We start from the raw sequence: 27,932 nt of genomic DNA, 5'->3' as shown, positions 1-27,932 counted from the left end.
AGAACAAACGTAAAATTAAATGAAGATCTCATGGTTTGACAATTTCAGTATTATCTAAGTTTTGTTTTTAGATAATAATGAGTGTTTCTGAACCTGATGTGTGTCAAGGAGAAGATGCCACGCCTCCTCAAGCTGACCCACCCACTAGTACAGAGGTGAATAATTAGTCTTAAATAATCAATTTTTTCTAGTAGTTATCATCCCCAGCAACAAGGGAGGATTCAGGATTATAGGTGGGGTCTCGGGGGTAAATTTATTTTCGCGCGAAGCTCTTAATTTTTGTTACCTTCTGTAATCGTTCAAAAATAAGGTAATTTCCTAGAATAATGTTTTTGGATCCTCCCCCCCCCNGTCTTAACTTAACCTAACCCGTGGCCGCAGCGCTCGGCCCCCTAGCCCATCCTAGCCGCAGCGCTCGGCCCAGAAAGTGTGGCCGCAGCGCTCGGCCTTCTCTTAACCTAACCTAACCCTAAATAACAAAAAAATAAAAAATAATAAATTTGCTGAAAAATAAATGGTCATGTACAAAATTGATAGGAGGGGGGGGGATCCAAAAATCGTATACTAGGACGGACCCCATAAAAATATCCCCCCACCCCTCTGTTGCTGAAAAGTTCTTTTTACCGTCCTAACCCCACAGTTTCTTTCTGTTAAGGATAGTGTAGGTAAATGTCTTGATAAAAAATAAACACATCATATCATTTATTCTAATGAAGGGTGATTTATTTTTTATTTCCTACTTTAATTCTGAAATGCTAGAATCCAAGGTTATTTTTAGAGTTAAGAATAACCAAAAGAAGTCTGAAAGGAAATAAATGAATTTTTGTTCAAAAAAATATATATCCTCTTTTATTCCAATCAACATTAATTTAGTAAAGTAAATTTGAAGTAAAGGAATTTATAACACTGATGTACGAAATTGAGGCAAGCCTGTTTGGGTGCATCGCCATTCTTCCCACCTGTTGACCACCCTGTCGGTGATAATAGATGACTTGTTCAATGAGAGCATTGAGCAATATTTACATAAATTTGATAAGTTTTGACTAATGCGCATATTCCTGATATGCTGAGTGCAGCGTAGCTGAAAACTGGGTCATCACGTATGCACTTTATGGAGGAGGATAAATAAGATAATTTTTACAATGTTGTCACTTTCAAGTAAACCTTCTTAATTTTATACATATATAATTAAAAATTATAGTTCTAAAAGAGACATGACAAGGTAAAAATGTCCCCCCGCCCCCTAGTTTCATCGGGGGGGGGGGGGGTAATGAACTGTCCCCCCTCCTCCTTGAAACCGCCTTGTATAGCAAAACTTGTAGAAACCATACCAAGAAATTTTATTTTGTTACGGCATAAAAATATAGAATAAAAGACTTATAGCATTCAATATTATTCATTTGGAAGATTCCAGGGTCCCCTAATGATATTTGAATCGGATAGCTTTGAACTTTGTTTTGTTTTCATCGCAGATTTTTATTTTTCCTATTTTGAAATTAGGTTCCTGGCGATCCGGTTGAAGAGGTTGGGGGCCCTGTAGCGCGGATTACGGAGTGCGCTCGAGACCTTGAATCTCCGTTGAGCGATGAATCAAATCAGAATTTCGGATACGAGTCCCAGGAGTCAAACAGGGAATCTAGGTCAGAGTCCAGTGACTCCATTGATCGGGAGGACAAACTTTTAGGAAATAATTAAATTAAAATGTTCTCCTAATTTTCTTTGCTTTCGTCTTAATGCTGATAGAAACTAAAATATGTAAATAATTAAATCGGAATCGAATCAGGAATTGGATAACATGAAAGTTGATAATGGATCCGAATCCACTTTCATTATGTAATTATTTTGGTCATTCACATTTTTATTTTCTTAAAATCCCTTATTTAAATTCTTTTTTTGATGGTTTATATATCACTTACGTGGGGAGAAATGATCAAAATTTGCGTAAAAGTTCCTAAGAAAAACGAATTTGTCCTTATCAAAAGTATTTTAAGAATACAAATTGTTCTGAATTTGTAAATGGATTTCTTGATGAATCCCCCTTTTAAACGGTACATATTTAATTGATCGATCTGTTTCTAATTTGATTGATTGATCAGAGGATATGCTGCGCCTGAGATTGGGTTCGAGCTCTAGTTCTGTTCTACCCTCCAACCAGAGATTTAAACTCTATCAACCAAAGTCAAAGCTCGATCAGTTCGAGGACATTTTCATCGAGTCCCAGGCAGATAGATGTGTCACTATATAATTCAACACTAGAACATTAAAAAAAAATCTATAAAAAATATAAAGCAAAATTTTAACAAAATAATGCCAAATAGCCGTAAACAAAAATCAATATAAACGAGAAAAAAAATATGTATATTCACACTAGGCTATTTCAATTGTGAACATGTTCTCTTTGTGTACGTAGTAATACAAAAACAAAACAAAAATTTTGCGGATTTTATAAAAAGAAATTTAATGGATTTTCAAAAAATTCAAATCGAATTTTGTTAGAGGCAAATATTTTTAATATTAGATCATCCATAACATTTTCCCTGGGGTCACGCGAGGTCCCACACAAAATTTTAGTCGTTTTGACATTTATTGGATACAATCTGCTTTTCCGTTTCTTAAAATCATTAATTAACAGAAGGGAAACCTAGAACCTTCGAATGCTGATTTACATAGTAAAGCACTGCCCTGAACCCCAGCAAATTAGAGTAATTTATAGATTAAAATACGCTAAACTAAAAGGAATATTTTCAAAAATATATTTTTACTTAAAAAAGGGAAACTTTATCTATGATGCCATGCGCTATAATATTCTATTCTATATAACTATTCATTATATTTCTGCCTTGTTCTGTCGACTGTGGATCAATTTTTCTTAACAACAGGGATATTTAAAAACTTAAACAGAGAGATCCTTAAAACTGGGGAGCTCGAGTAATGATCTTCAATGGTCCAATGTACTCAGATACTTTGTCTTTTATAAGTTGATGATAATGATACGTGTTAAACTATTTGCCTTTTAACATCAAGAAATACACAAGCAGATGTCGTATTCCTATTCACAGTTACACAAGTTCACAAATGACTGTCACTTTAAAGTTGATACATTCCAAGGATTCGAGTTACCAAAAACTGTCAAGTCAAGAAAAGGTTAAATTATGACACATTATTCATGATCTAGTTGTTGGAGCAGAATTCAACAGGGGAGAAAATAGATTTTGAAAAATATGATTTGGAAGGACTTTCTCTTCAGGTGAACAAATTTATAAAAAAACTTGACATTTTCTAAAATTTTAAAGTAAAAAAATTGTTATCATACGAAGTTTTTGTCTTTAAAGTGACTGTAGACACTCCATTTCAGCAGCATGTCCGATTCACAACTGTACTCTTTTTAAAGCCTTTTCTGGTCATCGATGATGGATGTATTCTTATTTTCCTAGCTGAAAATTAAGTGCCAGGAAACTTGAGTGTACAATGAACATTTAACGCAGATGACGTAACTTGCTCCCCATACTCTTCAGTCGAGGAAAAAGAAAAACGAATTTTTAAATATTTCAAGTCGAACAAAAGCGATTTCTTGAAACTTTAAAACTATAACACAGCTTGCAATCAAATTTTGAACAACTACATGTCATGCTGCGTATAGAATATATAGAGATAATCAATTTTCAGGTTGGGAAAGTAGTATATCCCATTCATCCTTTATCGTCGCCCAAAGAGTCCCACCTTGTGAATTTGACATGCCACTCTTAGAGTGGGTCACTTGAAATTAATGGCTTAATGGCCTATATTGTTTATTGTAGGATGCTTTGACTGAATTAACTGATTTTGAGTTTACCGACGCAATTTTTGTTGAACCAGGAGATACTTTACAGACCGTTTATCAGGTATATTATAGATATAACAGGGGTGTACATTTTATTGAAAAATTATTCCTCCTGTAAGAAAATATTTTTTGGATGGTTTTGTGGAAAATAAAATGGCAAAAAAGGGTAAATTGATGTCCTATTTACCATTTTTTTCTCAAGAGCACCGAAAATCACCCCCCCCCCCCCTTGGCAGCGGGGTTGGGTAATTCTTGATAATACAAATAGCTGACTAGTGATGAGAATTAAGATAAGATAAACATCTATGATGCTAGAAACAATCCCCAACGTTTTACTTGACATTTATGACATTAATGTATCTACTTTATCTCTCTAGCTTTGGACTAATTGTTGGGGTTTTAAAGGTCCAGTTAGAACAGGGGCGGGACGGTGCTTCCTGCTGCCTGGGCGGTCTGGGGGGCCCACATTGGGGACTTGCAGATTTCACTTCCTTATGAATCCTTATGAGTCAAGGATTTAAGTTTTTTTTAATGTTTTCACTTCTTCGTTTTTTAATCTAAATAGCGATGGAAAAAATAGTTTGGCAACATCTTAAAATTAAACTTTAAGACACGATTAAAAAATACAGATTTTATTTTTATTAAAAATTGATATGGAAAGTTTTGTTAATCTTCAAAAATAATTTTTCTTCTCCCCCCATTTCCCCCCCCCCATTCCCCCCAGAAGTTCTTAAGCTTGCGCGGATCGCAAAACAATTTATAATTGTTTAATTTACTAAATTGGTGGTCTGGGTCCTCCAAACTGGGGGGGCTTTCAGATCTTTCTCCTGATACCTGATACCTGGTGAAGTAAATGATTTTATGGTCAAATAAATGAATTTTTGGGTAAAAATAATAAAAAGAATTAATAAAAGTTGCATTTTAGTAACCAATTTTTTATTCCCTCCCCCCCTTTTAATCTGCAAAAATTCCGAAAAATGACACCCCTGGTAATATCTTCTGTTTTGTAGAATGATGGTGATGAAGGTGGTTGTGAATGTGAATCCTGCCAGGAGCGGAGTGCTCTGGTTGCTGAGATGGCGGAGGAAACTAAGAAATTACAACAATGCTGGATTCAGTTAAAACAGGTATTGTAAGAGATTCATTAATTTTAAAGGTGAAACATGATGGAATCTCATTCATCCATTAATGAAGGGTCTCTTGAATTCACTTCATGAAGTCTTTTTTAAAAGACCAGGATTTCCATATTCGATTTAAACTTTTAATTGTTGCTCTATCTGCAATATTTTCCAATACAAAAAAGCGGATTCAAAAAAGCGTATTTATCGATATTATTTCCACAATTGTATTAGTATCAGGTTCCTTTCTTCTAAAAATCAATTTCCCGGATATTCAAGAATTCTCTTGATCAGGATTTCCAGCTGGTGTACAGCCTGGTGATGGAAGAGGCCTGGAACGACACTAACCGTCCCAAGCCCGACCTCAACATTATGAAGGATCGGGTTCATAAGCTAGTTTGGAGGGATCCTCATCAGCTGTTCCAACGTCTAGAGAGTATAGGTCCTAATTATATAATATTCTGAATAAGATGCATACAAATTACAATGATGTAAATTTCTTCTAAATCATTTCCCCCTAGACTGAAACAAATAAAAGAAAATAAATAATGTTTGTTCACAAGTATCAAAAAGCATGAAAAACTTGCCTTACAATGGCCAGTTTGTCCCATTTCCTCCATGAGCATCAAAATTAGCCCCCCCCCCCCCCACCAGGGGATGAATAAATTTTTGAAGCAAAAATAATATTTTTTGATTTGCTAAACAAATTTTTAAGGGTAATTTATATTGCACCCTGCGACCGGCGGGTTTCGTAAGTGAAGCGATCCGGCTGACAAGCACATTTTTTACTTTATACTTTACTTTCTAAACTTGATTTAACTAGAAAAAATCGAAACAATATCACAATTCGAATTTCGAAACATGACATCTAAGCTTTTAAATGTTAAAGATAGAATTATTTTCTGAACTTAATTTCAGAAAATGTATGTTTTTTTTCTAGAAAACATGAAGCAATATAACAATAATTTGATCAACGATACTTGATAAAAATTGAGATTGCACATATTAAATATATTTTAAGTTTCAGGAAAAAATTGATGTGCCGAACTGTTTGCTATGGATTTGATTTGATTTGATTTGATTGGATTCAAATAGATTATCAAGTACAATAGGTGGCAACAGAGAAATGAACCAATTATACACGACGTCATAAGTGTCAAATATAACAAGAAAAATGAAATTTTCTCACATTGGTTAACATGTTTTCCAAGATTAAATAAAAAAGTGTAAAAGCAGAAAATAAAGAATACATTTAAGTGCCCTTATTTTATTGTAAGATAATCACTTTATTCTAAAACTATCACTATTATTAATAGTTTTGTCGGACACAAAAACTGAATTGACAATTGTGACGTCAGAATACAGCTGTACTGAGAGTGTACACATTTTACGTTGCCATCTATTGTACTAGAATCTATTTGGATTGGATTGGATTGGATTGGATTGGATTTTATTGGATTTCATTGGATTTCATTGGATTTCATTAAATTTCATTGGATTTCATTGGATTTCATTGGATTTCATTTGATTTAAGTCATGGGATTAAAAACGACCAATGTTATAGTGCGTGAATATGTGACCGAGGTGCGGCGTAAGCTCCGTGAATTGTTGCAGAGGGACGCGAAGAGTCCAAGTTTAGCTCAAGATTTTATCTCGGGACTACTCGGAGGACACTCAAAAATCTGTGAAGCTGCAAGAATTCTTGCCCCGGTGAGTTGATTTAATTCTAATATTCTCAAGTACATTACACAATAAGAATTCTTGCCCCGGTGAGTTGATTTAATTTATAATATTCTCAAGTACATTACACAATAAGAATTCCTGCCCCGGTGAGTTGATATAATTTATAATATTCTCAAAGTACATTACACAACAAGTCGCAATGGGATCTATATTTAAAGTAACTTTGCGTAACGCCATTGATGTCAATATGAGTTCAAAAAGTTGAATCATTTTTGAAAGAAAAAGAAAAAATGCACTAATAAAACTATTTTTCCTCTATCTTTGCATGTGAAGAAATTTGATTTTTGCAAAAAAAATATTTCCTAATCCCTACATCTGTGCGACCGGAAATTTCAAACGTTTACGACATCAGGTTGCAGATATATAGGCCGAAGGAATTGAGTTTGTGGCAAACGCTTGGCATCACTTAGCTAAAAAATAATTGTAGAGGAAAAAAATATATATATAATAATTAAATTTAAACAGAATGAAGAAGTAAAGAAAATCAAAATTTTTTTTTTTTTTATTGGCTTATATTTGGTAAGAAATGGAAGGGAAATTTTAGGTCACATTTTTAAGTTTTTAACATATGTTTTTTTAAGTTTAAGTTTTTACCAATACTATAAATAGATGATTGTCAAATCAAAAGGGTGCTCACACGTCTGGACACACCCTATCACAGTTTGTGTACTTTACTTTCTGCACTACACTTTTGTTTTCCAATGTTCTTACCTGCGCTTCAATTTTCCAGCATGTTCTTCATGTTCTTAGATTTTGAATGAGAAGTTTTTTGTACGTCCTGATTATAGTTTTTGTGAATATCATTATCAAGGTTTTTAATTTGTTTAAAATAAGAAAACTTCCTCATCATTTTTAAGTGGAAGTGCGCAAGTCACTAACGTAGAGAAATTCAAACGAAAATAATTAGATTAAAAAACAAATTTATTTTGATCAGACCACGGATTAAAGTAAATCAGATATGCCACTCTATAAATGGAGGGTTATTTGAAATTACACCAATCCTTTCAAATCATTTATTTTACAAGAAGGGGGAGGAGGGGGGGGGGGGCATTTGAATTTCCAAACTTTTACTTATAGGGATAAACTAAAATTTTATTGTTGATACTTTCTAGGTGCTTGGTGACCTTGAAGTTCATCATCTTCGTAGATTCTCACTTACCTGGGAACTCCTTAGTAAACACCTTTATCAGGTACATTCTTCATATCAGTAATAATTAAATAATGAGAATAATGATAATAATGATAATAGTGATAATAGTGATAATAATGATAATAGTGATAATAGTGATAATAATGATAATAATGATAATAATAATAATAATGATAATAATGATAATAATGATAATAATGATAATAATGATAATAATGATAATAATGATAATAATGATAATAATGATAATAATGATAATAATGATACTAATGATACTAATGATACTAATGATACTAACTAGTAATAATAACAATAATGATAATAATGATAATTGTGATAATGATGATATTAATAATAACGAAGCTACAATTATTGCCACAAACCCTGAATATGTTTGTAGTTGATTGTGTACACTGACCCTGTAATACAGAACAATCTACCGATCTTTATTTCTCAACTTAGAGCTCTTTATCCAAATAATACAGAGGTAACAAGATAGATTAAATATATTTTAGAAGTAAACGCCAGAGCTGATCACTTATAAATTGAAAGAATCCGTTAAACTATTTTTTTAAGTTGGCAAAAATAAACTTACGAGAAATTATCTAAAGTAGACTTTTAATTTTATGAGAACTTAAATTCTTGAAAGCAGGGTTGCAAAGATTCTTTTGTCCTTATTTTTTATTTGAAATACAATATTATTAGAGAAATTAAACCCTTAAGAATTAGAGCATATAGACTAAAGAGTCCTTTATGGCGAGTTTCTAAATCTGAGCAACTGATATCTGGCATATCTTTTCTTTTATAATAAACTTGAATAGATAAGTAAAGAATTAGAGCATATAGGCTAAAGAGTCCTTTATGGAGAGTTTCTAAATCTGAGCAACTGATATCTGGCAGATCTTTTCTTTTATAATAAACTTGAATAGATAAGTAAAGAAGTTTTAGTAATTAAACCCTTAAGGATTAGAGCATATAGACTAAAGAGTCCTTTATGGAGAGTTTCTAAATCTGAGCAACTGATATCTGGCATATCTTTTCTTTTATAATAAACTTGAATAGATAAGTAAAGAAGTTTTAGTAATTAAAATTTTACACATGAAGGTAACCACAGAGGGTGAGACATTAATGATGACCTAAAGCTCTATAAATATAGTTATACTAATGTTTCATTAGTTCTTAGTAATCCTTCTTATCAGACTGAATATTCCGTACAGTCGTCTGTCAAGTCTTATTCTATGTATGTAATCCCGATAAATCTGTGAAAATATTTATTTTAAATTAGATTGAGGAGAAATATACTGAGCTTGTTCGTGGATATCTAGACTTTGATGTAGAGATGGAGAATGTCGGGGTATTCTGGTCAGGAACAGAGGTAGGGTTTAAAGGGATTGTAAGCGTTGTTACAAGTGAACCTCCGTGCAAAGATGGCAGTTTCTGATTCACAACGGTACACTTGAAACTTCTATCTGATCAATATTGTGGAAGAAATTGTCGATTGTTAATTCCTACATGTTTCCCCGAAGTCACTTCTGTCGAGAATCCACATTTGAAAATAATCAGTTTTCTAAATTGTAGACATTGATATCTTATTCAAACTTGAATAGACTAAGTTTTTAAGGGTACCATTGTGAATCGGGTATCGTCATCGTTGGAGGAGGGGTTATTGAAAATTACGCTTACAGACTTTTTAATACAACAATAATGACTATAGCGATATAAGGAACTGAACACATGACACAAACTCTGATTTCGCAATCCATTCAACTTTGCAACCTGATGAGTTAAACCTGTGTTACTTTAAACGTAGCATCTTACAGAATGTAACACTATGAATGGAGCTGGACTTTAAACGTAGCATCTTACAGAATGTAACACTATGAATGGAGCTGGATAATCTCCATCCTCAAGGAGTGGGAATAATAAATGATAAGCTTTAGGTGTATTTACTGATGGGCTGTTGCAAGGTATGCATCGTGACTATCGCGCCATTCCTCCAGGTGTTTACCTCTCCTAAGGAAATGAGGCCGTGCTGGTTCAGGATTGATCTTAACTCTAGGGTCGGATACTACTGTAGGCGGTCTGGGTTTCTCAAAATGGGGCTTCTTGCAGAACTACTTCTCGTATATTCTCTTCTCGTATAGTTAGAAATATCAAATTTTCATCGACATCAGGTTGCAATAAAATAAAAATTAGTAAATCAGAATTTGTTGCAAGTGTTCAGTTAACTTTTTACTCTTTTTAAGTAGTTAAAGGCTTGAATTAGTGGGTAAAGCACTTTCTTTACTTGATTGGTCTTACTGAAAATACTCTTCAAACTAAAGTTAATTGAACGCCAAGTTGAATACTTTTAAGTTTTCAATCATAGCTCCTAAAATTGAAGATCAAAAATGTTTAGCATTTCTAATACATAAAAAAAAATTTGTTTTCCTCATCATGCTTGTGCATAAAATTAATGCTAGGTGAGCTACGAGGTTACAAAGTTGTATCAGTGATTACTTGATTATTGTTCAGGCACTGCTGCTTGTATTTTCTTCTGAACAGCAGAAGCTGCGTGAGAAGCAGAAGATGCTAAAATCTGACTGGGAAAAGTTTAAGCAGCAGCGGCAAAAAGTAGAGAGCAGCAGTCCTAGTATGCCGGGAGGAGGGTGAGTTAACAAATGGTTATTTATGGTTATTATATCGTTAGAACTGACGAGGGTCAACCCAGACCGAAATATATTTTCAATAAATATATCTACTCTACAGAGGTTTGGTCCATCACCATCACTGAATTTTAACAAATCAGTATTACATTGCAACCTATAAATATATGGAATAGAAAGACGACATTTACACAATCTTGCTTTAATTTGATGTTATAAGGCAAATAGTTGTACCAGTCGCTTGAAATTCATAATTAAGTAAAAAGAGCCTTGATACACTGCCTAATTGCCGTGCGTTATCATTGTGTTCAAGAAACTATTCAGAAACAAAATTTGGATCCATCAGTCGTCTTCCTATTCCACAGTGTTATGGGTCTCACTGTTGCAGGTTCCTTCAGGTTTAAGGCAGAGCTTTGTTCGGCTTTTAAATGTTTAAAGTAGGGTTCCTTTGAGGTTTTGGGTAGAGTGCCTGATAGGTTTAAAATGTTGTAAGTGGGGTTTCTTTCAGGTTTTGGGTATAGTCCCTTTTAGGTTTAGTGTAAAGTTTCTGATAGGTTTAAAAGGTCTAAAGTAGGGTATCTATCAGGTTTAGGGCAGAGTTCCTTTTAGGTTTAACTCAGGCAGGGTCCCTTCCAGGTTTTAAAGGTTTGAAGTAGGGGTTCTATAAAATTTAGGTTTAACTTAGGCACAGAGTTCTTTCCAGATTTTAAAGGTTTGAAGTGGTGGCTCTATAAAATTTAGGTTTAACTTATGCAGAGTTCTTTCCAGATTTTAAGGGTTTGAAGTAGGGGTTCTATAAAATTTAGGTTTAACTTAGGCAGAGTTCTTTCCAGATTTTAAAGGTTTGAAGTAGGGGTTCTATAAAATTTAGGTTTAACTTAGGCAGAGTTCTTTCCAGATTTTAAAGGTTTTAAGTAGGGGTTCTTTTAAATTTAGGGTTTAAATATTTAAGAATATAGGATTCCTTTCAGTTATTTCAGCTTTATTGCAATTTGAAGGACTTGATTTGAGAATATCATATTTGGCAAAAAAAATAATTTCTATTTTAATTGGTATATTTACTGTACTTGGTAACCTCAGTTGATATTTATTCTTAATGTTATGAAGATGAGATAGATATCTGATCGTCTAGTCAGACTGAAAATACACATACTATATATATTCTAATTTACAAATTTAGGACTAATAACCGTGCAATTCGATTTAAAAATATAACAAATATATTTTTCAATTTGTTAAGGATATCTCAGTAACTATTTACTTTTCGTAGTGGTATTTTATCATTTTAAAATGAGAAAAATCTAAATAAAAACAATAGTTATTAATTGTGTTTTATGATATATCGACTATTGTAAAGATTTGTAAAATATCTGCTTGTCTGGTGTAGGGAGGGGTTTGCTGATCTAGGTGAGAGCCTCCACTCTCTTCTGACCGGCTTAGAGCAGCTGGGTGTAGAGGCTCTACCTCCAGAGCTAGAACTAGAGATGAGGAGAGCTATGTCCATGTCACCAAGCTTACAGGCGTCCAAACACACACAAACAGAAATCCTACAAGATGGGGGGTAGGGGGCTTTATGGTTTTATTGTAAACTTCTTGGAGATTTTGCAAATGAACAAAATTGAAGAATCATTAAGAATTAGTCAACATTTACAGGGTTAGATCCGTTTTTTTTATCTCATAGAGCTTTGATGGGGGAAAACTTTAAAAACTAAAGTAGTGGTTGTTATAAATATCTTTATATTTGCTTTAATTGGATTCCCCTAAAACTTCTGTCAATCTGCTTTCCATTCCATTCTATTCCTTTAAAAAAACCGTCAATAGACTGACACCGGGGGGGGGGGTGGTTGTAACTAGGATGTCTTGTACGACTAGGAGCTGGATACCGTTAGTGATCTAGTCTCTGAGTTCCACTCCCAGGTTGGAACTCCCTTCGGACTCAGTCCGGCCGAGGAGTTGGCCTTCAGCACCATCATTCATCAGATGATGGGGGAGGGGGAGGGGTGGTGAGTCCTTGTATGATTCATTGATTGATTTATCATAACCAGTGTTACCAGATGTAGACTGACCCTACACATTGTGTGATTTAACTAATACAATCTCTTTATTAACCCAACTCTTACTCTTCGTGTTTTCTGTAGATAACTGCGTTATTTAGTTAGCTCTGTGTGTTGAAAAAACCACCGAATGTGTTTGGAACTTAATTAATCTTATTACATTGGGTTTTCAATTAATTTTCATTTAATGATCCTCCCTCCCTTTCTTTAAATAATCATCATTCCGTGATTATCTATTATTCTTAACCTAACCTAACTTGAAAAGAAAAGGGGGGGGGGTCCAGAAGACCTGCGAATGGACGCAACCGAATTTTCTCTCTTTAAATTGATTCTCAACTATAAATTGTTGTTTTGAGCTGGTGCACAATTTAGGTTCCTAGGATTCTCTATCCTGAGATTGAAATAAAAAAGCAAAGAATAAAATTTTGTGACAATGTTTGTAATTTTGTTTGTTGTTAAGGGATAGTGATGGGCATTGTGAGGCAGATAAATCGGACGGAGAGAAATCTTGTGAATGTCATGTCTGTACTGCTCCCCTCAACTCGGTAAGACTGATGCCATTACGGTTTTTTTTTCATTTGCTAAACAAGAAATAAATTCTGAAATCCTGAACGTGTTCAAGTAGTGGTGTTTAACACGTCCGCTGTATAACGGTACCTTAAATACCTTTGTCTAAGCTGTGATAGCGTATTTACTCTTAATTTTCTTTAGTAAGGAATTCGTTTTAAGATTGGTTAGCTAGGTTTTCAGGCCGCTTCGCGTCTTTTTTGAAGAACCATTTTAGAGTTTAAATGTTGCTCTTCAAGTGTCCATTTTATATTCGTAATTGTTAAGCTCAAAATGTTGCGGGTTTTCTCATAAAATTGATATATTTAGAAATATAAAATCTACATTTTTCCGGCCAAAATTTGGGTCCGATCGGTTCAGCCGTTATGACTTTTATTGGGTACAGATTGACGGATAACGGAGTTCCATTTAACTCATCTTTCTTTAAAATACCCTTTTACCATCAGGATGATAGGGAATTCTTCTTTTCTAAACTTATTTGTTTTTAGGAAATGTACCTTCCTGCCTTCCCTCCAGTATCCTCTTGCTCCTTACCCTCCTCCTCCTCCTCTCTTTATCCTCATCTTTACAACCTACCCTCCTCCACATTCTCATATTCTCATCCCACCTCCTCTTTGCCAGCACTTCCCTCCCCAACCTCCCTGCCTCCCTGCTCCGACCCGACCCTTTCTATGTCAAGTCTATCCTTGACTACAGCAGTTTGTCAGTCCTCTACCTCCACCTCAACTTCAGTATCATCCATATCCTCTTCTCAACCTTCCTCTACACAATCAAGTTCAATTAACTCGGTGAGTAGAAAGGTTTCATAATACTGTGTTTAAAACAAATTGAATTTTGACTCAAATTTTTTCATTTTTTGATGGCGTAAACCTTTGATATTTGATCCAACAGAATTTATATCTAAGGTCTACAATATAGGCTTCTAAAAATGTCTAGGGATAAAAAATCGGAGTTTGTTGCAACGTCTCAATTCCTTTTCTCTGGGAATTATGTTTTAGTAGGCGGACGTTGTTTGAATATGTAATCTATCTATTTTTATGGATTGAAAATACTTAATTTATTTGAGCTTTGGTTACTGGCTAGGATTCGGAGCCGCATCCTCAAAAACAAGGGGATCCCTCAGGGAAAATTACCAAAAAAAACTGTTAAAAAAAATAATTTTTGCTCTCAAAACAAAACACAAATCATTCACATAAATATAAATGAATATTTTTTTTATTTTCGGGCTTGGCCTGATATTCAAGAAAAAGGTAATATTAGAAAATGTTTTACTTAAAATATCTACTTTTTATCAGACTGCTGAAAGTTCAAGTTCTGTGGTGGTTTGTAGTGCTAGACAGCCTAGACCAACCTCTCTACCTACCTTCTCTTCACCCAGTTCAACCTCACAACCTCAACCTCAACCTACAAACAAGAGCTCAAAGGAATACAAATTATTTAAACTTGATATTAAAAATTATTCTTTTAAACCTAAATCTTCGGTTCTACATTTTCATGTTTAATTTTTGAGGGATAAATATTTTCTATAAACCCTCTCCTTTAATTGTAAAGAAAATTTAAACTCAATACGAGACCCAACATTAAATATGAATGTATTGTTAGTGTTCCGTATTAACAATGGCTGGTGAAGTACAAAAGCCTGAAAGTAAACCTCTACAGAGACCAAAAACCCTCGGCCTCGAGGCTGGACAGCCTCTTAATCCTGCCCCTGCTCCTGGGCAACAACAGCCTCCTGTTCCTACTCCCAACCAACCGTCTGAACCAGTTCAAACGACAGCTAAGGTACTCCATAACAAACATCGGGGTGTGGAGAGTAGAGAGTAGAGAGTAGAGAGTGCAGGGTGCAGGGTGTGGGGGTGTAGGGTGTAGGGTGCAGGGTGTGGGTGTGAGGTGCAGGGTGCAGGGTGTAGGGTGTTGGGTGTTGGGTGTAGGGTGCAGGGTGTCCATGCAAAGATGGCGTTACCCTAGGAAGCTTTGTCTGAACAAGTATGAATTAGATAAACTTGTTTATAATTTTGAAAACAGATTATTTCAATTGTGGTTTACATACAAAAATGAATTGCGCATTTCTATCGCAGGAAAACATATAGAAGTTATCACACTTGAACATTTTAAACCCAGAAAAATAACGATATCTTTCACATTATTGATCAATTAAGGGTATAAAGGTACCGTTGAAAATCGGACATTGCCATCTTTGCATGAAGGTTCGTTTGAAAGTAAGTCACTTGAAGATTTTCTAAATGCCAACTTGTTTATTTTATGATCTTGTTGTAGGTGAGCAAGCCGGCCCCTCCTAAGACCTGCAACCACAAGCACAACAATGCCAACGCGAAGGAGTTGAAGAAGATGATGGGACATGATTGTGGAAAGAAGAATGCACAAATACAAAACCAAACTAGGAAATCTAAATCAGCGTCAGCCATCCCTAAGGTTTAAATTAATAATAATTATCTATTTGTTGAAATGAGAATGGTTTTTTTAAAAAGTTGTTTATGATTAATACTCTCAATAATGGATATGATAATTTTGTAATCTAGGATCGAGTGATTTCCGATGATTTCTTGGCGGGTGTATATGCCGTTATTTCATTTATACTATCTATCTATTATGCTGATATCAAAATATCTTGGATGAGGTTGATAATGATATTATCTAGGATGAAGTTGATGATAATGATATTATCTAGGATAATGATGATGATAGTATCTAGATTGAAGATAAGGATGATGATATTATCTAGGTTGAGGATGATAATGATATTATCTAGGATGAAGTTGATGATAATGATATTATCTAGGATAATGATGATGATAGTATCTAGATTGAAGATAATGATGATGATATTATCTAGGATGAGGATGATATCATCACATCTAGGATTAAAGATGACATAGATTAAAATATTATCTAGGATGAGGATGATGATGATGATGATGGTGAGTCTACTGATGATGCTACTGAAGATTCTTCTCCTGAAGATTCCTGCAGTAGTTCTGCAAGTGGAATGGATAAACATTGTGCCTGCTGCTACTGTGAGGTAATTATCTAAATCTCTGCGCTAATATATATTATATATATTTACTTTTTGTATGTATATATTTTAGCTATAGCTGGCCAAACTGCTGGACTAAATTTGCTAAATTTTTTGAGGAAACCCATGGGTGCATGTGCTAAAAAAATCGAAATTAAATTTTTGTTAAAATAGAATTTTTTTCAAAAATCGGAAAGTTGTTTGAAGTGTTTCTAAGATTCCACGGGCAACGCCGGGCACTTCAGCTATTCTGTTTATAAAAAAGTAATCTCTGTTTGTTTGTGTGTTTTGTTTGTTTGTTGGTCGGATTATTTCTCATGATCCTCCTGACCACTTGCCTCAATTTTGAACTCGGTAAAACCACGAGAATGTTTTTAGCTTGGTTGAGTGGTATTAATTTAATACAGTAATTTAGTTTTCAGGCAAAGCGGGATTCCCAAGCTGAAGCCGAATTTAAAGAATTTGAGCGGCGGCCTGAATTTAAGCCGCAGCTCAAATATGGTTGGTTTCACTTTTCAATGTTTCAAGATTTAAGCCGGCGCTCCATTGAAACCGGTTTTTGGCGGATTTAAGACGCGGCTCAAATTCATTAAATTCGGACACGGTTTGCCTAAAAAAAATTTCGGAGCTCAATAGAACCACAAAAATTAGCTTGGTTAAAAAAATTTAAGTTGAGTGGATTGACTTTTTTGGGAAAATTATCATTTGAATTTTAAATATTTTCATTTTATTTTTATGTTAGGTGTTTGGGCATGGTGGTCCGTCAGCTGCCCCTGTATCCAGGAACTACCCGGAGATGCGAGAACGTCTGCGTCTACTTCTCAACAAGAAAAAACGCACTCATAAATCCAACCAGCAACAGCAGCAGCAAAAAGCTCAAAATCCTGATGCCGGAGCTGCCCGTCCCAGTCTTGTCAAGCAGCAGCAGCAGCCCCCGCAGCAACGGGTGCAGCCAGTGAAGCAGCAGAATGGGGTTCCTGTTTCTTCTAAACCAACTCCTGCAGCTCCTCTGCCTGCCAGAACACACCCCGTAAGACAGGTGAAGATTAAAATTTACAGCATTGATGATAGATAAATCCTTCTGTTAATTAAAAGGGAGCGGTGTCCTAATTTCAAGTGACCCTCTATTTTTAGTGTTGCATGTTCGATGCTCTTCTCTTATATCGGATCAACCGAAAGGAAGATATTGTCGTTTGTCATTAAAATGACATTAATTGCCTCTGCAACATAAATCCGCAATTTACTTTTCTGGTTTATAATTTCAGATCATAAAAAAAACAAATTAAACCAATTGTTTTTGCCCAGACATTAGACAAAGGCTGAAAGTGTACGGTACTTAAGTGAATCGGTCTTGCTACTATATAAATTGGTGGTCAGTGGAAGTAAAATTTACAGGCTCTTAAAGGCCAGTTATAAATGCAGTTATGAGACAGACAAAGAAAGGACAGATAAGGCAATGTATGACAACATTGGACAAGGTATAAAAGAATGTCTGCCTATAAGGATACATCATAAAAATTATTCATGCTTCTTTTAGAAGTTGGGACAAATATACACATTTTTCACAAACACAACTCAATTTTATTTTATGGAATTCCGTCTAAAGTGGCATGTCTGATTCACGACTTTACCCTGTTAATCTATGTCAGATCAAAATTAATAAGATATTAGTACTTGTCTACTGACTAGCTTTAATATTGATTATTTTCTATTGTGGTTACTCCATAAAACGAAAAAAATCATCCTTATTATTTCTTAGATAAAGGTCGGGTTTTGTTTTTAATCCAACATATCATTTGTAAATTGTGTCTCACTTAAAAAATTTTCTACAGTCCCTTTAAATTTATTTTGTTTGTTAGGTTACCCCCGCCCCTGTATCTGCTCCCGCCCCTCTTCACACCGCCTCGGAGATAATCGCCAAGAAGGATGTTGACGAGATTATCCAGTATATCGAGGGCAACAAGAACATTACCAACGACAAGAAGAGGCAGAAGAAGGAGCGTCAGAAGCAGCAACGGATGGAGGAGATAAACAAGATCAAGGAGGAGGAGAGGAAGAAGAGGGAGGCGGAGGAGGCGATCAAGAGGAAGAGAGAAGAAGAAGAAAGGTTGTCCAGGGAGTTCGCGGACAAGGCTGCTAAGAAACAAAAGAAGAAGGCTGCGCAGAAACTTAAGAAACTTGCGGCTCAGGTAAGGAAACCTAAAGTTTAGAGGGGGAGGGGGCATTCCATGTATGAACTTAATTTTGATGAAAGAATAAGCAACAATTAATAAGAGAATTGAACTAATTTTAAAAATACAACCGATCAACTCACAGAACATAAACCAACTAACTAACATACAACCAAAATTAAAACCCATATTATTAATATTCGGAAACCAATAAAACAAGTAACTAAGCTGAACCAATCAACTTAAGTTACTAAACCCATCTAATTAACTGAAGTTGGGTCCAGACAACTATGGATTAGGAAGACTAATGTTATCCTTCTGTTCCGATTTTAAACACTTTCAATGAACAAAGAATAAGTTTACTTAAATATCGTCCATATTCCGCTGTTTTATGAGTCCCATTGTAATTAAACCCCAATTTCATTAATTGATTATCAAGCTACTGGTAAAACATATTTGCTTTAGAACAGCATCAACTACTCATTGGTTTACCTAGATATCGTCTTCATATTCCGCTGTTTTATGAGTCCCATTGTAGTTAAATGAATTAATTAGCAACCAACCTTCAATAAACTAACGAGTCACCTACCTACCTGTTATAGACTAACCAAACACCATCCTAAATGTATATTTAGGGGTCCGGATTAGAAGATGAAGAGGATGAAGTATCAAGTTCTAAAGAAGTTCTCAACCTAGAATCTCTCAGAATTAAACATATACAGGTTTTTATCAACATTTTAGTTCGACTTTTAATCAGTGCTTAAGATCCGAATCCATTGGATCCGCAAGATTTTGTTTCCTGGATCCGGATCCGCAAAAATATGCGGATCCACGGATCCGGATCCAAGGGGTAAATCGGCGGCTAGGAGCGCCGACCCCTTCTTCATTGAATGATGGGTTTTCCTTTAATAATAATAATAATAATAATCAAAAACTGCAAAAAAAATCTTTTTTTCTCCTAAACCCCAAATCTGAACTTTTGAAAACAGAGAGATTACAAAAATTTCCTCATTTCTGAATTGTTCATCAAGTTTTAGGATAAAAATAAGCGAAAAAAATTAAACAAAATTTGAAAATTATTTTTTGTTGAAAAAAATTCAGTAAATCTTTAATAAATGACCTGGATCCGGATTTGGATCCGGATCCATTTTTTCCCAGTGCGGATCCAGGATCCGGATCCGCATCAAAATTGAATGGATCCTAAGCACTGCTTTTAAAATAGTCTGGAACAAAACTATTCTTAAATTTTATCTCAAAAAGTCAATGATATGATTTTTTCTTTCATTTTGTTCTCTAAGTACCGACAGATTAATTGAGTCAGATTAAAAGTTATGAGCTGTAGTCGCTGTAGCCCCCGGGGAAAACATATTTCAAAATTAAGACACGGCGAATAGCTTTATTAGTCCTAGTTGAAGCTTGCAGGGAAACATACAAAATATGGGTGATAATTGGATTAAAGTAATCCAAGTTTTACATCCTACCGATTCAGACTTTAATAAGAAACTTGTTAAGATTCTAGAAAATGTTTATTGTGTTAATGCATTACATAAAAAGGTTATGTTTCAACTCTGATGTAATTTTAAGAAAAATAAAAGCAGTGAACTCGTATTTTCAACTATAATTAAACTAGAATCTCGTCATAACTAATTCTCTTGTTTTCTAGGAGCAAAAAGAGCTTCTGGAGAAGCAAAAGCAGCAGCTGCTTGAGCAGGAACGGATGCTAGATCTACAGCTTCAAGGAAAGCTTCCAATCAATCTGAACGGGAAGCTGCCTACCCCTGAACCAGTGAAACCAACCATTTCTAAGAAGCAGCAGAAAAAAGCTGCTAAGGCAGCAGTTGCTCAAGCTGCTCAAGTTCAGCAGCAGTATATACCTAGTCAATCTTCTATTCAAGGTATGATAAATAACTAAGTTCAATATTCCAGTGTCCTCTCTCCTCAACAATCTAATTTTTATATTTTGTGGATTTTTTTTCAAGCCAATTATGTCAAATACTTTTCTATGGCCTGCTTGATGTCTGTTTTAAAGGCTGCGTAATTTCAAGTGATCCTCAATGAAAGACGGCAATGTCCGATTTACAACTGTACCCTTAAAAGCTTTGTTTGATCAAGAAAGAAGAGGATTTTTTTTAACTATTTATTAATTAATGGAGGTTTCTCTGCAAAAGTGACTTGCGCATCTTTAATAAGAAAGAGTAGAGAAATTCACAAAACTGGGCTCTTTTCGGGTTAGAAAAATTACGTTTTTGATCAGATTAAGGTTTCTAGGCCATCTAGGTTTCCGTGATAAATCTTTAAATGAAGGGTCACTTGAAATAACGCTTACAGTCCCTTAAATCTAGGTGGCAGTAGCAGTATGTATCCTGCATACTCCGCCCCTCCTCCTTACTCTTCCCAATCCTTCTCCCCTTATCAGCAGCAAACCTTCCCTCCGCCAAATCAATTCTCCGCCTTTCCTGCCAGAGTCCCCAACGGTGGATTCCAGGGTTACAATAACTACGCCCCTCCACCTCCGTCTGTAACGGTTCGGAAGGTGCCGGAGGAGACAAAATCTGACCAGCCGATGGTAACGATCAAGCGCGTAATGAGGCCGGATTGTAATGAGCCGACTGTAACGATCTCGGTAAAGAAGGAGGATGATAGAAACGATAAGGAGAAGGTTCTCTTTACTCTTGTAAACGGTCAGGTGAGAGAAATAAATATGGTTATTCAAACACTGTTCTATTAACTCGAAATATGTATCCTAAATGTTAAGGAGGATAGGGTTGTGTACACACTTTATTGGACAGCTAGAAGTAGAAACTAGTTTTATTAAAACAAAAAATAAAAAACATCGGAATTTTTTTTTGACGGAGGCTCAGCCCTGATTTTCACAGAATGATGGTTGATTGCTTGTTTGTTTGTGCAGCCCAAATACGTCATAGTAAAATGTACAGTGTGTACACAACCTCTCTCTCTCTATAGTATGCAATACATATCTTGTATCAACTGATGTCTAATTATTTAAAGTGACTGTAAAGGAAAAATGATAGAGGGTATAGGCTGAAAGCTAATCATTTTAGCTCTCGATCGCGACCCATGAAAGTTCTATCTGATGTTCCTATCTCGAGAAATTGATTTACAACTTTGTCAAATTTATACGAAAATTAATATATATACAATTTTGTATAAAAGTAGTGGGTTTTAAAAGATCAAATTCATCAAATATGCAACCAATCTGAAAACGATGATATCCCAGAGAAAGCTAATTGTAACTTAGGTTTACTCCAATTCTTATTTTATATTTGTTATTTCTATTTTTTATAGATTTAATTCATAATATTATTTATACGTCCGTATTGCTTGACCGGAAATTTCACCAATTGCAGTGCAGTAAAGTGGTCACGTGATACAGGCGGAGACACGTGACCACTATACTGCTCTGCCATTCGTGATAGTTCTGGTCACGTGATTTAAGTTGCAGATTTTCTAAATTTTACATATATGAACTTTCGTATAATTTTAACACAGTTTTATATCAATTTCTTGAGACAGGAACAACAGATAAAACTTTCATGGGTCACGATCAAGAGCTAAAGTGATTAGCTTTCAGCCTATACCCCCTTTCATTTTTTCTTAACAGTCCCTTTAAGTATTCACAGTGATTTAGATGTTTCAGGTTTCAGGTTTTCTTTCGGTTTCATTTCTACCCATTAACTGAAGCAAACTCTGAGTCATTTGAGCATAAAAAATTGTAAATGTAGTTTTATTTGCAAGGGATTTTTACACTAATTTCACCCCCCTCCCCCGAGATTCTTGAATACGCCTCTGATTTAATGTTGTGTTAAAATATATTTGAATATTGTTGCTCAGGTTATGAAGACAAATCATGCTCCTGAGAATTTAATCCCGTCAGCTAAACCACTCTCTAGAGATCTTGCCAGACAGATACTACCAGACGACATGCAGGTACTTCTACTTCACCCACCCCCCCTTCTTTTCCACAAGGTAATAAACCCGGTTAGCAATATAAATTCGGTTTTCTCTTCACACAATAAAAGGACCAGGGGGGGAAGGGGGGGGAATTTTAGGTCCGTTTTTAATACTGTTCGTATTTAGTAATAAGGTTGCCTCTCTCGAATTCCTTTTCCAGTAATGAACCTCTTTTAAATATTTGTTCTTCCTAGAATCATTAAAGGGGAAACTAATTTGTAAGTAAAAACATACATCTCTACATATATTCAAAAAACATTCAGTTTAAAATATGGGAAGTAGGGCCTCTCTAAAATTCTATTTATATAATATATTTATATATATTCTATATTTATATTATCTTAAACTTGATCAGGATGCTGCTCTTTCTAAAAAGCAGAAGAAGAAGAATAGGAAACAGGGGGTAAAAACAGAAGACTCCACCCCTTCCCCTACAACTACTCTGCCACGCCCCCCTTCCTCCCAGCCCCTCCCTCCCTCGGTAACGCCCTCTCCTCGTCTCCCTGCCTTTCCTCAAACTGCTCAACAACCCGCCAGGGTTCCTCTCACCTCGCAAGGAAACCAACCCGTCATTATAAAACAAAGAATTAATGAAAACAATTATTTTCAGTAAGTTTTAAATCCCCCCCCCCCTTTTATTACTCAATGTCAAAGATTATATCCAAACGTCAATTATTTTTAATGACGGATTGGTTCTGATCAGGTCATGTGGATCTTGATAAACTAAGTTTGCCGGAAGGAATCTCAATCTCCCGGATTACCGGACCCGTCCCGGAGCGTAAATACTTCCCGTGTAAACCAGCTCCGGAGCCGGCACCGGAGTCAAAACCTTTCCAACCTTGGGCTCAACCCCAGCCCGGTCAGTTTATGCCCAGCTTCTCATCCAGTCAATTCGCCGGTACTCCGTTCACACCAGAGTCCCAGTATTCAAGCAGTATGCAGCCTCAGTTCGGTATGGGGAACGGGGGTAGCGGGGACAACTCTAACGTGATTGTTGTCGACACAAACCAGTTGACAACTAGGGAGGAGGAAGAGCGAATGAGGAAGGAGGAGGAAAAAGGGAAGAAGAAGAAGAAAGGAAAGAAGGCCGGAGTAGAATCGGTTCCGGGAGCAACGGTTTTCGGTGCATCTAATCCGTATCCGGGGATTATGCCTGCCCCCGGCCCAGCAGAGCCAAAGAAAGAATGGAACCCCGCCATGTACGGCGGTTATGATCCACAAGCTGGTGTCGGCGGTGGTGGTCAGGTGCTAATCAAATCTGTGAACGGAAGAGTTATTATAACACCGGTTCCAGGAACAGGGAATAACCCACCGCTGCCGAATTCTGGGGATGCCCGTCCTCCCGCCCCGTCAAAGCCTTCTCCGCCTCTACCCGCCTCAGCTCATCTTCAGAACGGGAAAGTTCCGGTCAGCAACGGCGTAAAAAACTGCGTTGAAATTACCCAAATACCAGCTGTGCAGGTAATGATTTTGAAATTTATGTTAATGCCCCTTTTAAAGGTTAAAGAAATGTTGGAAGATTTTAGATTGAATACCTGTTTTCTTCACCCATGCGGTCGGTCATTTTGGGCACATTGAAGGGGTTTTGTCTCTTATGATTCGAAGCAACAAATGTATGTCAATTATTGTCTTATCAAACTATGTAAATGAATGATGCAACCCCCCCCCCTCTCCCATTTCTGTCAGAAGTGATGTATGTTATAAATGACGTCTAATTATCAATATATTTTATTTTAAGTAAAATAGATCTTTGTAATCGATATAACAAAACAAGACACTCATATATATGTTGCGTATAGCCGGCCAAACGGCTGGAGTGAATGGGCTGATTTTTTTTGTGGACACTCAGAGGTGACCGGGGGTTGTTATAGGCTTTAAAAAAAAAAATCCCGACTGGCAATGCTGGGCCCTTCAGCTAGTTTCAATATAAACTTAATTGTTGTCAAAGAGACTGTTCTCGTAATTCTGAGTAACCCTTAATTTGAAAATGGGCATGCCCGACTCAAAGACACAGCGGTACCTTTTAAACCATTAATCTGATCTTTAATGTGGGAGATAATGCCTTTTTTCTTGCTTGTTGCATAATTCAGATAGTTTCTTCATTGTTTCTGAAGAAAGAAATGTGCTAGTCTCTCTTAGAAATTAAGAAAGGAAAATAAAAAGATTTGAAAGAAAACATTCATACTTTATTTACAGTACAGTACAGTACAGTACAGTACAGTACAGTACAGTAGGTAATCGGGTAATCTACTTTGAAAATGAAGGGTAACATGTAATTACTCTTGACAGTCCCTACAAATAATTTCTTTGTGGTACTTCAAAAAAATATTTTTTTGAATTTTTACTAAGAATATTATATATTTTTCTATTCTAGGATGATGTGAACGGGGAAGAAGAAAATGGAAAGAAGAAGAACAAGAAGAAAAGAAAGAACGCTGAGGATAAGATGGAAGAAATCAGTAAGAAAGCATATTAATAAACCTAGAGAGGGAGGGGGGGGGGTAAAAAGTAAATTGGATATTAGTTTGTAAAAAAAATCCGACTTTTATCCATGGTCTGCTGAATATTTGTTTGTTAAGTCATTTTATCATATAATGACCTGCTTTTTTAAATTTTCATTTTAAGGGTGAGGGGGGTAAATGATTTCTCATTTAAATATACTCTTGTTTAGATTCTATATTTGCTCCTCGCGACGGATTGGATGAACTGGATGCTGCGGATAGAGAGATAGAACAGTTTAAACAGTTCTGCTTCAACTCCGTCCCTGTTCAGAACAGGGCAAAAGTCAACTTCGATGTCAAGAATATTGCATTCAAAAAGAAGAGCTAAACACGCGTACTAAACATTTTTGCGTAATCTGCGCAATTTTCGTAAATATTTACGTGAGATCAAATATCAGTGATAAATTACAGTGTAAATTAATTCAATTCCCCCCTTTATGCCAATGCCACTGAGTAATATATGGCATTAATTGAAAGACAAATATGCTAGATTATGCATCAGTAAAAACTCTTGTGTATTCCCTTTTTTACTGATTGTGGTGTACATACGAACAGGTGCTGCTGTTTTGCATCGGTAAAAATAAAGTTTTTTCAAATTTTCCAAAAAAGGTATTTGATATGTTTTTGTTATACATGCTCTATTATTATGTATAAAGTTTTCAGTACCGAGTAAATAGAGGAAGAAGGGGGAGGTCAGAAAAAAATGAGTCTACAACCTACACCTCTAATTCAAATCAAATAAAGCTCAGCCGATTATGAATTTTTTTGAGAGAACTGAAGTTCTAAAATCTAAACGGAAAACGGGTCAATTCCGTGAAAACCCTTAACTAGGTAATTTATACAGACGAAACAAATACCCAAGCCATGATTGTGACGCTCCAGAATCTTGGATTAATGGTCCTTATAATCTAATTATAGATCTAAATTATCCTAAATCAGCTGTAATTTCTGTAAAAAAAAAGCAAAAAAAGTTTTTTTAAGTTCTCCAGTGTAACCTATGTACATTTGACCACTGCAAAGGTACACAAAATAGCAGATATACTTGATTGATTACGCGGAAAGTATTGAATTGAAATATTTTTAAATAATATGTACTGGTTGACACTTTTTGGACTTTGGAAAAAAAACTATTGCAATTTTGAATAGGTGGATCTGTTTCAACCAGTCCTGATTTATTTTTTAACCATCTGGAAGCAATCGAAAATTTGATAAACATTGAGTTTCCAGGTGTATCATGGCAAAGCACTGGCTCATTTATAACTTAATTTTTACAAAATTGTTCAGTTAATTTTTTGTTTTTTTGTTTGTTTTTGATATTTTGAAATTTTCTCCGATTATATATTCCATATGAAGTATGAGACACCCAAAACCTAGGATGATCATTTTAGGAAAGTAATGGAGTCTTTTTTAATGGGGTGAAGGGGTTGATGAGCCATGAAGAGCCAGGAGCTACCGACCATAGTAGTGTTGAATGGGATGTATTGTTCGATTGGATCCTGTCCGCTTTTAGGACTGAGTCCTAGAGTCTATGTACTTTATAGTCATAGTTTTTATTTTATTAAATTGATGCAAGATACTTAATACAATATTTGTAAATGAAAAGATATAACGCTTACTTGTTGTTCATTTTCATCATGAAAAACAAGGAATATTTTTAAGCAAAAGATTGTGACTTAATTCAACCCCCCCCCCCTTAACTCCCTAAAATCCCCCACTTGGAGGGGGGGGAATAATAAATGTCAAAAATATATTTAAAAGAAGAAAAAATGTGAACTCTTGACATTGCATGTGAACCCTGGTAAGCTATTTATATTCACATATTGAATATTTTACTCACTTTTCACTCAATTATTCAAACATTTCCAAGAAATATATTTCGAAATTAAAGGGAAGAATATTTTTGATGAACTTATTTATAAAATTTTATTTAGCACTTCTCTTTTTTCATTCTGAAGCAAGTTAATACTAATCAAAACTAAAAAAGTTATTTTTAGAATTTTTTTTTAATTTCACCTCTTGTAAAATCTGGAAGAAACCAACCTGGATATATTTAGTTTAATTCATGATAAGGATGAGATACGTCCTTGCTCTGGTCTTGCTTATCCATACTTGGAGTTTAACTGAGGGACAAAGGTCTGGACTCAAAGAGGGGATACACGTGTAGGCACATTTTCTACATCACCCTTGTTTTAACATTCCGGTAGAGTCTGATCCAATCAGGGTTCAATCACGTACTTGGTGACTTTTCTGTCTCATTATCTGTAATTGAAGATGAATCTGAACTACTAAAAAAAGAGATTATCAAAAATATCCTCATCTATGAATAGTTCATCAAGTTTTAGCATATTAAAAAAAGAAAAAAAATGAAAGAAAAATTATTTGAAAATTCTTATTCTGTTAAAAAATCGGTAAATCTTAAAGAAATGTTCATGATCCGGATCCATTTTTTTCCGCATCAAAATTTAATGATTCCTAAGCACTGATTTCTTGATAACGTTTTTACTTGGATTTATATTTAAGTACGTTTGTTAAAATGGACTGTGGAGGTGTTGATTGTTATACAATATTTTTATCCAACTTTTCTAGTGCAAGAAATCTGCAATTCATTTTTTCAGAGAAACCACTGCACTTGTAAATAACATATCGTGGATAACTTATCTGTTCTTGACTCAGATTCGAAAATATTTCTAATCTGAGATTCTTGATCAAAATGGTATCGTTGTGAATGAAAGATGCAATTCTTCAAACGAAATTATGTCTTTCTTGTTAACATGAGTTGTTAACAATTACAAGCGTTCGTCGTTCTTGGATCAGTCAACAGTTTAAAGGCTACTGTTGTAAATACTTAATAGAGGGCCCTGGTTCACATGAAGTGACGTCTACACTCTACAGTCCCTTTTGTCCGAAAATATTGTACGTTCTGAATAATCCATCTCGTTCGTCCATCGATTATTTCTGAAAGTTGGTTTGTTCTTAAAAGTTAAGTTTGTTCTGAAATGCCCAATCCGACCTACCACTGTATAAATTTTGTTACATTTTCTGTCTTCGTTATAAAATAATTTTAAAAACCCAGTTTTTTAAAATGGACAATCCGGGAGAATTTCAATGATTGAATTCAGCGATTGTACACCGTAAAAATGTCAATGACAGGTCTCAA

At 35.2% G+C, this 27,932-nt stretch overlaps 1 protein-coding gene across 2 annotated transcripts; it reads left to right on the top strand.

The window, feature by feature from the left end:
• Nucleotides 1-50: 50 nt before the first annotated feature.
• Nucleotides 51-25,383, top strand: LOC111695763 (uncharacterized). Of its 2 annotated transcripts, XM_023465197.1 has the most exons (30): nucleotides 51-155; nucleotides 1,501-1,684; nucleotides 2,097-2,221; nucleotides 3,176-3,247; nucleotides 3,798-3,881; nucleotides 4,831-4,947; nucleotides 5,233-5,380; nucleotides 6,503-6,648; nucleotides 7,794-7,871; nucleotides 8,232-8,318; nucleotides 9,117-9,206; nucleotides 10,346-10,479; nucleotides 11,864-11,996; nucleotides 12,349-12,479; nucleotides 12,991-13,075; nucleotides 13,586-13,885; nucleotides 14,393-14,521; nucleotides 14,700-14,879; nucleotides 15,375-15,530; nucleotides 16,012-16,137; nucleotides 16,874-17,170; nucleotides 17,991-18,320; nucleotides 18,938-19,024; nucleotides 19,966-20,197; nucleotides 20,645-20,988; nucleotides 22,155-22,250; nucleotides 22,630-22,831; nucleotides 22,978-23,735; nucleotides 24,649-24,733; nucleotides 24,946-25,383. In XM_023465197.1, exons 1-30 carry the CDS (start codon nucleotides 78-80, stop codon nucleotides 25,101-25,103), a joined length of 5,172 nt encoding a protein of 1,723 aa, XP_023320965.1. In that variant the 5' UTR covers nucleotides 51-77; the 3' UTR covers nucleotides 25,104-25,383. The 2 variants fall into 2 exon arrangements, with proteins under 2 accessions (XP_023320965.1, XP_023320966.1); XM_023465198.1 differs by lacking the exons at nucleotides 11,864-11,996; nucleotides 12,349-12,479.
• Nucleotides 25,384-27,932: the final 2,549 nt, after the last annotated feature.

Source organism: Eurytemora carolleeae, unplaced genomic scaffold (genome assembly GCF_000591075.1).
Source record: "Eurytemora carolleeae unplaced genomic scaffold, Eaff_2.0 scaffold87, whole genome shotgun sequence".
NCBI classification, from domain to species: Eukaryota; Metazoa; Arthropoda; class Copepoda; order Calanoida; family Temoridae; genus Eurytemora; species Eurytemora carolleeae.
This window is presented reverse-complemented; position numbering and strand designations above follow the sequence as displayed.